At 39.5% G+C, this 11,173-nt stretch overlaps 1 protein-coding gene across 2 annotated transcripts in view; it reads left to right on the top strand.

Annotated features, from left to right (window-relative positions):
• Nucleotides 1-570: 570 nt before the first annotated feature.
• il6st (interleukin 6 cytokine family signal transduce) overlaps nt 571-11,173 on the top strand; it is a 13,579-nt gene continuing 2,976 nt past the window's right edge. Inside the window, exons 1-15 of one of the 2 annotated variants that reach the window (XM_020601064.1) lie at nt 571-838; nt 1,207-1,275; nt 3,295-3,597; nt 3,730-3,871; nt 4,393-4,550; nt 4,723-4,877; nt 4,997-5,159; nt 5,682-5,764; nt 6,484-6,742; nt 7,850-8,026; nt 9,104-9,205; nt 9,876-10,022; nt 10,113-10,253; nt 10,537-10,633; nt 11,019-11,100. In XM_020601064.1, the coding sequence (XP_020456720.1) occupies nt 1,215-1,275; nt 3,295-3,597; nt 3,730-3,871; nt 4,393-4,550; nt 4,723-4,877; nt 4,997-5,159; nt 5,682-5,764; nt 6,484-6,742; nt 7,850-8,026; nt 9,104-9,205; nt 9,876-10,022; nt 10,113-10,253; nt 10,537-10,633; nt 11,019-11,100 (2,070 nt within the window). In that variant the 5' untranslated portion in view covers nt 571-838; nt 1,207-1,214. Of the gene's footprint in view, nt 839-1,202; nt 1,276-3,294; nt 3,598-3,729; nt 3,872-4,392; nt 4,551-4,722; nt 4,878-4,996; nt 5,160-5,681; nt 5,765-6,483; nt 6,743-7,849; nt 8,027-9,103; nt 9,206-9,875; nt 10,023-10,112; nt 10,254-10,536; nt 10,634-11,018; nt 11,101-11,173 lie in introns of both variants that reach the window. The other variant, XM_020601063.1, reaches the window with a different exon arrangement.

Consider the following 11,173-nt stretch of genomic DNA (forward strand, 5'->3'; position numbering starts at 1 on the left):
TTATATTTAAACTCCTCAATTCTAGTACTGTTTTTTATGTCCACACTTAAATTATTCCATAATTTGACCCCACTTATAGAAATACAAAAATTTTTTTTGGTCGTACGTATAGCATAATAAATAACAAATATTGTGGTGGTGTGATTATTGTAATATTAATCAATTATTATAATAATTATTGGTGTGATTTAAAAACCCAATGGGCTCATCTTACAAAAAACACAAGCAAAAATAAAAATAGATTAAATCAATGAAGAATCCAAAACAATCAAATACAGACAAAAATAAAAACAACCGTGACAAACAAACTATATAAATTCCTGCAACAGGCATGCATGACACCGGCCACGTATTGCCTTGTTTTGGAAAGTCAGTGCCAAGAGTTCACAGACTTTTAAGATCTCGTACATGGGTGGAGACATACAGGAAAACAGTGAAAGACGCACACTGCCGAGAGAGTCAAATCAGAAACCTCCGATTCGTCAAACCTGTTTGACAAACAGTTTCTTTGACCAATCACCAAGCAGTAAGTCTTCACCCCCCCCGCATTTAAGCTGATTCCTAATATATCGTCGGCAGGGCCCAAGTTCATCAGGTAGGACGTCGCTCTATCCATGTGGTGTGAGATCGACAAAGAATGGCGCAGCGTTCGCGAAGTGTTGCGAAACAAGTTTCACAATGACGGGAAGTGGGTGGTCCTATACCAGAATCATTGGACCGAGGCACCAGTGATAACTACATTTTTTATTAAACTCGTTTTTACGATTTCTAGGTTTAGGCACAAAGAACGATGTTGTTGATCTAGAGAAGATTATACTGAGACCATAATACCAATTAGGTAAGTACTTAACTTCATGCTTTTGACTATGGAAACAATATGGCGCAGGCAGGGGTGGCAATGTGAGCTCTCAACACTGAATTTTTAATTCGCATCAGTGACTACTGTGCACATTCTTAACCAAAGGCTACCATGAACTTTTCCTCTTTGTTTTTCTAGAACTTAGCTACCGTTTACTAATATCGTACCGAATTCTGATCTGTCCTGAAGCCATATTACTATGTTATTAACCTCGATGATGCGCCATGACAAGTTACTAAGACTAGCGTTAGCTGTAAAGTTTGTAAGGATGTAGCTAATGTAGTAGACAGAACTGACACTTATATTACCGTATCCTGTCTGACATTATGTTTTTCCTCCTTAGCTAGTCATCATCATGGTGCCTGCGAGGTTCCTGGTGTTAGCTTGCCTTGTCTCCACTCTGCCTGCTATTGCTGGTCAGTACCATTTTACATTTTGTGCCCTCTCGACCCTCGTAGGACCGCTATGAGGTGCAGCTCGGGGGTAGTCAGGGGGTAACTGGTTAGGCCAAGGTTAACGCATCGTAACACACAACTGGTTGGGCTAGACTAGCTAAAAAGCAGCTGACCAACTTCTACAGTTGCCTTCGTCCAGCTCCATGCACGTCCTAGAGGTCCTTTGAGAGTATTCTGACATATGATAGCCGGAAATGCCCAGGGGTAGGGTAGCTAAGTAACAGCGATAATAATAGTAATAACCTTTATTTGGCCAAGTATGTTACACGCAAGGAATTTGTTTCCGGTACAGAACCGAGGCAGCCATCTGCCATTACACTGATGGCTCTAACCATGGAGGGCAACTTGGGGGTTCAGTGTCTTGCCCAGGGACACTTCAACATGTAGACTGCACGCACCGTGATTCGACCCTCCAACCCTCTGGTTGGGAGACGACCGCTCTACCCACTGAACATCATTTGCCCCCACAATGTCTACATGTCATTTAGACACCCCAGTTCAAGGGCCCTGGTCCTGTACTTTCTGGTTCACTATCATGGTGACTTGAGACACATTAATAATATTTGTTGCACCTGTTATGATGAGTCAGCATGGCTGTCTTGGGGTGCATTTGTGTAAATAAGCTTCCTATTTTCCCAACATTCTCCAGCAATTCCAATAACATCACATGGTGCTAAGCAGCACTTATTTTTGTTTTAGTATTGGGTAGTATTCCAGAAACTGTAAGAAAAATACACCACTGCATATTTCACAAATCTGAAACCATGTTTGAAGGAGTCTTCATACTGTTCATGAAACTCTTGTCCAGCTTGGACCAGTCTAAATATAGTGGTTTTGGATGTAGACCTGGTTAGAGCAGAAAATATTTACTGGTGGACCAGAAGGGGCCAATGAAAATCTTGGGGTGGCACACTAAAAAGACTATAAAGCATAGAGGAATTTCATGCTACACAGGTTAATAGAAAGGTAAAGATACTAAATTGTAGTAACATAAACTGCATACTGTTTAATTCCTCAGCTGATCTCATGTGAACATAATAACATTATTATATTCACATGAGATCAGCCCAGGAATCCTGAATTTTCAGTTCCAGTTTGACTCCATCATCAACAATAAAATCAAGTGTATGGATTGCTTAAACATAAATATTAATTATTAGCTGATAATAAAGGTTTCATTTATGTCCAGCACATATTTACAACTAACTTCTATTTTTTGAATCATAGCCTTGAATTGAAATTGTATTTCAAATGTCAAGACTCTAGGTGGCCAAAAATTCTACAAGTGACTATAATTCTGTATTTGTATTCTATATAATAAAATATTGAATTATGGATGCCAGTAAGTCTGACCAATTGCAAAACACACATCAGTTTTCATACTCAGTTTCTTTCTTACTTTAATAATTTCAGTGATTCAGTGAATTACATAATTTTCATACTTTGCAAGTTGGAAGCCGACTTCATCTTCATGACAATCACCAATGTTATCATTTAAAGGTTAGCACTAAGGCTAACCACCTTGAAATAATGCGTGAAAACTTCCAAGTCTTCCTGCTCTGCCATTGTTGTGTTGAAGTCAGTTTCCCCATCAAGATGGATTTACCCTTATACCTTAAACTGAGCCCTAACCGCTCAGTAACAGTTAGAAAATATACTGCAGTTTTGTTCCAGTGCCGGGTCGTGCCACTAGGTGGCCTCTGTCTGTAGAAGTTGGGATGCCATACAACTCTCCTGAGTAACAACTTGTTCTCTGTGTTACCATAATGATCTAAAAGTTGGACCAAACTGTGTATTACAGTCACTTCCCTTTAAAATTAGCAGCAAATGTTCCTTTTGGGTAGGCTGTGGGAGGAAGTTTGAGTTATTTGCTGGCTCAGCAGTCTATATGTTTATATATATTGTTGCTGATGCAAGTGCACTACTTTTTTTAGTCGAGTCTGATTCTGAACATTTTTTTCTTGTTTTGTTGTTCTTCAGGAAGTGACAGCCATTTGGTGATAGCCCCACAGTCCCCAGTACTTGAGATTGGGACTAACTTTACGGCTACATGCCTGATTCTCAACACAGATAAAATTACTGCAGATGACCTCTACTGGAATATATCAGAGACTACTGTACCCAAAGAACAGTACACCAAGCTCAACAGTTCAGCTCTTAATGTCACTCTCCTTGTCACCGATAAAATTTCTGGATGGTTATTTTGCGTCTGCAAGAAACAAATACCAGATGTTGACCTGAACAGAGGCAAATTTATTCATGGGATTCTCCTAGAAACAGGCTGTAAGTCATTGTTTCCTTTTTTTAAAGATTTTAAAGTTTTGTTTAAAATAATTAACAACATACATTTCTTAAAAAAAACAAAAAAGTTAAAAAGATGTGTGTCTGTGTGCATGTTGTTTGTCCCAATGTCAGATCGTCCAGAGAAGCCTGAGAATCTGTCCTGTATAGCAGTTCAGGAGGGGAAAGAGATCTCCAGAGTCATCAGCTGTGAGTGGGAATCAGTCGGACGTCAAACCTTACATGTCCCAACAACATACACACTGAGAGTTGTCTCGTGAGTACAACCCTGCAGTACCACTTGTTCTGTTTATATAACACGACCAGTCTGACTATAACATTCCCATAACATTTCTACAGTGGATTCAAAGTATACACACTATATGCTTGTCAGAGATAGAAGTAGAAGTGTCTCTGCCTGCTATCAACTTGTGATCTATGTCTGGATATCTTATGTGGATCAGGAAAAACACATTGCAGTGCAGGTGTAAATGTAATCATGTATATGACTGGCTCAGCCACATGTGATGTTGGGTGTTAGATTTACAACAGGCTTGTACCGTTCAACTTCCAAGGTGAGGGCACCAGAAATGCAAAAATGCTAACTCAGTTCTGGGTTTTAGGACTCACTACTACGACACTCTATGAAATGAAATATTAGAATACATGAAAATAAAACTGAGTATCATGAAAAGTGAATATAAAATCATTTAAACTGGAAGAATTCCAAGTGTATGTATTGTTGTTTATGCCTCACTGCTGAGTGTTCCTCTAAATGGTATTAAAATCTTTTGTCAGGACCGATGCGCACTATAATGTGTCAACTCGTGAAAACCATGCTGAGTTGCGTATGACTGTTTTTCCCAATCATGTGTCAATGGAGATCTGGGTGGAGGCACACAACAAACTGGGAGCAGTAGAGTCTGAGCATCTGAAAGAAAATGCCAACTATTTTGGTAAGTTAAATGCTGCATTAATGTGTGAGCAAGGTTTTCACATCACTGCCATCTGTATGTTTGCTTTCTGATAAAATCTAGCCTTAAACATTCATCTCCATATTAAAATCTGTCACAAATAATGATTGGTGATCAGCATCTCACATGTTGTTTGATGTGCCTTTTGTTGCAGTGAAAACAAACCCTCCATCAGGCATCAATGTCATTTCAGAGAAGGCTTTTCCCACATGCCTTCTGATAAACTGGACTCATCCTATTGCAGAGGTTTATGTGAGATTATTATATCAAATCAGGTTCTGCTCAAGTGGATCACATAATTGGACTTATGTAAGTATATTTGTTTCTCCTTCTACTAATTGTAATTAGTCAGTTGATATCTAATCAACTAAGAAGTCTACTATCTGTCTTTTATTATTAATGATAAAAATGTGTTTAATGACTTTTAGGTACCTCTTGGGGTCACTGGTAAGGGCATAGAGTCTTTCAGACTCCAGGAACTTCAACCAGACACAGTTTATGTCATTCAGGTCCGCTGCAAATATGACAAAGAGGGCCATGGTTACTGGAGCGACTGGAGTGCCAACGCTACAAAGAGAACACCAGAGGACCGTGAGTATTATGGCTGTCCATCCAGACTAGTTTCAATGAATATCTGACCACGAAATACAGTATGGTGTGCAAAAGCAATTGAAGGATTCTAGATTAATGTGTTCCTTATTAATCTGTTGGCAGTGATGGACACAGTACGAGTCATAAGTCCCTTGGGCCTTTCTTGCACTCAGTAATGAAAGCACCTACATTAAATTAAGCCGGCAGCATCTAATGAAAGCGCGTCATTTTTCCTATTTAAACAAAGCACCACATATGGCTTCCACACTATCTGCAGGTTGACATGGGTGGAGCCAAGGGGGTGTCGGCCACCCATGCCAAAATGCGATGCTTGTCAGTGTTAATGAATGAAAAATGATGTGTTAAAAATAGAAATTTACAATGATGAAAAGAAACCACTTATTGAATCTGCGAATCTGCTCACTCTGTCTACTTTAATGTTGAACTGTTGATTTGGAAGATGCCATTCCTTTTTGTTCTTTTGGTAAACAAAAATATTTGGTTTCCTTTTCTTTGCCCTAGGACCAGAAGGTAAACCGGACTTATGGAAAATCATTACTGAGGGTGACAACAGCAGCGATCGACGAGTGCAGTTGATTTGTAAGGTAAATTCCCAAATAATAGTCACTTTAACACAGAAAACGGTCTCTGTCTAATTTGCCACCATTTTCACAACACAGTTTTGGAAGTGCAGAACTTTTAACATGTTCTTAAAATGCCCCGTTTTTAAGTTTGGCCTCAAAAAGTCATGTCAGATATTTTCATAGTAGACCCGCCAACCCTACTGAAATGGGTGTTGGTCAAAAAATAACAATCCTGTGTATCTAAACAAATCAGACCTTATCAGAAATCATGCCATTTCAATATGACAGTGAGTAGTTTGTTTTAGTGTGACAAACTAACAGAGCAGTGCAATCACAGAAACTGTTGCCTGAGCATAACTTCATCTCAACATACAATAATTGTCAGAGATCAAAACAGCAGTTGCATAATTATGATTTTATTAGTTTTTAATTTGGAGGGCAGTGGAGTTTTGTGGAGCAAAGGGATGAGCAGTGTCATGTGGATTTAGGGCAATAGGACATTGACAGTAATTTTTGTCATTAAAATGGTTAGATACCCAATGCACATCAGCATAACATGGATACTAACATAATGTATACATTTACCTATAGTAAAAGGTTTCTTTGAGATAATGGTGTTTGATTTTTTTAAGAAACACTTCTACAGTGCAGTAATTTGTTTTCCTGTACAACACTTGGTCATATGTCCTGATCTGATGCTGAGAGGAAACAAACAACTGTGTGTGACTTTGCCTCGCCAGGATCCTGAGTTTGCCAATGGCAGGATAATAAACTTCAACATAAAGATTCAAGAGAATAAAGTCAAGAATGGAAGCTGGGTATGGGAGAGAATTCTAGTCAACAGGTCAGAGGCAGACAGCAGCTCTGAACAGAGGAAGATCACTCCCCTTAAAGAGATTCACCTGGCTGACAAGGACTCTGTTAAAGTGTACCTCACCGCCAGCAATTCTGTGGGGACGTCTGTGGAGGCATCGTTGTTCATCCCTGACAAAGCATGCGGTATGTATCCATGGTGACTCACAAGGCACACCTGCAACATATAATCTGAACTCATTTTTGGTGTAAACTGGCACAGCAGTCAGGAGTATGAGCTGCAACACTATACACCACTGACATATATTTAATGCTTCTGTTGGTAAGTGTTTTTCTATGGATTCATCAGTGGAAGAGAAGCATGTTAGTTGTTGAGATGTACACAGTCCATCTTCAGGAGTCTGCTGTCTACGACAGCACTAAACCAGCTAAGCTAACAGCACACAAACACGCTGAGCAAACTTTAGTGGAATCATTCGGCAAAAGTGATTTCAATATGTGTATACTGTTTTACTTTAATGCTTCAGTTTTAAGTAAATAAGACGTTTTTCTTGAATGTTGTTTCTGTTAATATCATGCGCACACCCACCATGCGCTTCATTTGTCCATCTTATCTTTTTAAGGATTTTTTTAAAGGACTTTATGCCTAAAAATTATCCAGTGGACAGAAAAGTGATGACATGAAATAGGATGAGAGGGAGAACTGGTAAATGACATGCAACAAATGTTCCCTGCTGGATGTGAACAGAGGATGTTGCATGTTTGTGGTTGGTATAGACCATCAAGGTGCCCCCAGCTGCGTCGCGTGTACAGTAATACAGCATGATGTGCTTCAAAGTGCTAATATGTGGATCTGTGGAATTAGTTTGTAACAGTAATACAGCTTCTTCAAAGTGTAATTACTGATGCCAGCAAGGAAACACAGTTGTTCCAGCTGTAAACAGGGCACACTGTGTTGTTGTTGTGAGGAGTTTAGACTCAGTTTCAACATGCCAAGTGTAAATTTGAAGTTGGCCTGTTCTGTATCGAGAGAGGTCTAAATGTCTTTTTAATGTCATACCAGTGTTTACATTGAGGACTATTTATCACAAGTTACATGCACCTTACATATAACCGCTGATGATAAAGTTTGTAGAATTTTTCCTATGTGTTCCAAAGCTGCATTAAAATCCCTATAAGTTTTAACCAATCACAGTTGATTGGAGCAAGTTGAAAAAAAAGAAAATAATGTGATGACCAGCCGCATTTCATCAGTAATGTGATTTTAAGTGTTTGTGTGTGTGTGTATTATAGCTTGCACCCCTATTGAAAAGCTCAAAGTGTGGTCTGATGGGGATCAGCTGAAGCTGGAGTGGAAACCCCCCAACAGTAATAGTAATAGTGTGTCGGAGTATGTGGTGGAGTGGGTCACTGAGGATCGGATGGACTGGCAGAGGGAAAGCAGAAACACCAGACGCACTGCTATTAAAGGTATTTGCTTTTTTTTTTTTTTTTTGAACAAAATGATCTGAGTGAAGTTGACAGGAATTCAGGATGCCATTATAGGAATATTCACCCAAAATCTGGTCATACTGAGAATGAACTATTCACCCCCTGTAGGTGTGTAAAATCTTGTAAAAAGTCATGTAGTATCATGGAGAACACACTGCGCTCAGCTTGGATGTACGTAGTGACAGCAGATTCTAAGGACAGGTTGTTGTGGATTTCCATCATTTGTATGTTCATAGAAACTTGTTAAAATATTCACTGAGTGTGATCCATCTGTACCTGTGATATACCAAACATTCACCAAAATATTCTCAGTATCTGTCCTCATGCTTCCCATGCTGTAAATGCAACAGAACATGACGAACAGTTTGCTGTGTTCCATGTCATGTACACAGTAAAAAAAAAGAAGGGAATGAAGTGTTATTATAGAGGAAGGATACCACAGTGATACAGACTACTACGTACCATTAATATCTGATATAATAGGCGTTATACTGCAATAATTGTTGAAGCCACTTCCACTTGTTCTGTGTATCAGGAGAGGACATAAACCTGTTGAGCCCTGTGGCCGAGCTGGCCAATATGATTTGGGCGCTGAATGGTTTCACTGTGTGGCGCACCCTAGTGGAAATTTGGTTAACTGCAGCTTGCAGGACCACCATGTGTCTAGACAGGTGTTAGCTCCAGAACCACAAATAATAGATATTTGATGTTTTTAAAATATATTTTTCCAATTGCTCAACAAAGTCAATGGTTTGGACAGTATGAAAATCAATGAACAGACTGGGAAACCTGCTACTGTATGTTGTGTGATTCATTACAGTGATTTATCAAGTCAGCATTCATTTTCACTATGGTAATGTAAGGTAAAACAACACAGACAGTACCTCATGTTAGTGACTCATTCAGACTGGGTGCTTCTGTAAACTTAGCTTTCAAGCTTGTGGGCTGTGTTATACTCCGAAGCCAGATTTGCATGGAGTATCACTTCCCTTTAGTGTAAGGATTTTACGGTCATCTAACATTTCACTCAGCTCTTGTTCTTGATGTCAAATCCAGGCAACCTTGAGAAGTTTGTTTGCTACAACATATCTGTGTATCCAATATACTCTGGATGGATTGGGAAGCCTACAAGTGTAGAAGCCTTCCTGGAGCAAGGAGGTAACATACTTATTAGTGACTCATTGTACATGGAATAGTAAACCACTGTATTATATGTGTTGCAATTATTAAATGCAGGCCAAGATTGGATTGTAAAAATACTATTTTCAGACGAACATTATTTCTTAGTATAGTCAGCAGCTCTTTCATCTTTCTGTGAAATTAATTAGATTTTATTGTGGAACAGAAAATTCATGTTACAATCTGAATAGCTATGGAGATAAAATACTATCAAAAATGTTACAAATGCGTGTTTAACGTTTTGTCTGTAACAAGCGATTTGTGTGTGTGCAACTGCACATAAAACACATTTTACAAATGCTTAAAATCGATTTTTCGTGTGCAGTTCTTTAGAAAGTACGAACACATTGTTACCTACGCATGCGTGGATCGTCTTAACACACACGAATCACCTTCCGCGCACACACGGATTTTTGAGAGTGTTTTTCCACACTCTCAAAAGTCCATGATCCACGAATGCACGGTGCGTTTAATGACACGTGGAAAACTCGGACATCTGAGTTTCCAAACCTGTTTCCCAAACAAAAGTATGATTCGTGTGTTAGACGATCCACGCATGCGTAGGTAACAATGTGTACGTACTTTCTAAAGAACGGGTATAGTTGTATTTGTGTTTCTCATTTGCATGATGTTGCTGTTGTGTTGGCAGCTCCGTTGGAAGGCCCTACTGTTAGACTGAATGGTAGACTTGGACGTAACAGAGCTGAGCTCGTGTGGACGGAGATTCCCCAGCGCAGTCGGCAAGGCTTTATCACAAACTACACCATATTTTATACAAACGGGACTGAAGTACATAGTATGTATCTACCACGTGGAATCCTGAATATGCACAAGTCAGTAGTTTGCCTGTCCTACCCTACCTGATCGTTGTTTTGCTCATTTGCAGGTGTAACAGTGCCAGGTAACACCACCTCGTACACTCTGACGTCATTGTCACGTGGCACAAAGTATGACACTTGGATCAGGGCTTCAACCATTGGAGGTTCAAAGAAAGGCTTTAATCACTCATTCACCACTCCGAAATATGGTGAGTGCAACCTTTTCCTACATCGTCATTTATTTAGTTGTTTTTAAAAATGTCCCAACATATTTTTCTACCTTTTAAACACAGATAATGAAACGGTATAATAAAACACACACAAAGCCACAGCCAAATATCAATTTTGTACTTCAACATCTGGTGTATTGATACTGCTTCCTGGTACTTATGACATGATCTGGTTGGCAAAAATAAATAGCTCTGATTGAATTTACAGTATGTTTTCACTCAGATGTTGTCTTTTCCAAATATCCTCTCTTGTTTCCTTCAGATAAAGGGGAAATCGAGGCCATTGTGGTGGGAGTGAGCCTGGGCTTCCTGTTTGTTGTTGTTATGACCATGGTGCTCTGTGCCTACAAGAAAGATGCGTAAGTTACACTGAAACACCTAAACATGTTGCTGTCAGGAGGATTTGAAACTCAATGTCTCTGAAGAGAAACTGTCGGAAAGTGCCATTTGTACCATTACCTGCATCTCATCCCCCAGCAGCTCTCTTCCAGTGTGGTCATTCACAGCAGCTGTTAACACTCCCACACCCTCAGACAGGGTCATAGTTTATTTTAAGCATAGCAGCAAGACAGTCCACAGCTGTAACTGATAACCATAGTTGACAGTGAAAAACAGCATGCCCTCTTGCTCTGATACATTATTAACGAATGCATTTACACTAATTGTTACAGTGGTATTTTTTTAGCTTTGCAGCCAGAGTTTCTTAAAGCTGACATGTTACCCTCGATGTTTCCTTTCTTACAGGCTCAAGAAGAACTTTTGGCCGCAGATTCCAAACCCTAGAGAAAGCACCATTGGAAACTGGTCTCCTGATTATCCTTTGAAAGTAAGGACTTCTTTTGCACTGGCATAAGTATTTAATATACTGTACAGGTCACGTTCCTGGTTTACATTCCTGC

Source organism: Monopterus albus, unplaced genomic scaffold, assembly GCF_001952655.1.
Source record: "Monopterus albus unplaced genomic scaffold, M_albus_1.0 scaffold50.1, whole genome shotgun sequence".
NCBI classification, from domain to species: domain Eukaryota; kingdom Metazoa; phylum Chordata; class Actinopteri; order Synbranchiformes; family Synbranchidae; genus Monopterus; species Monopterus albus.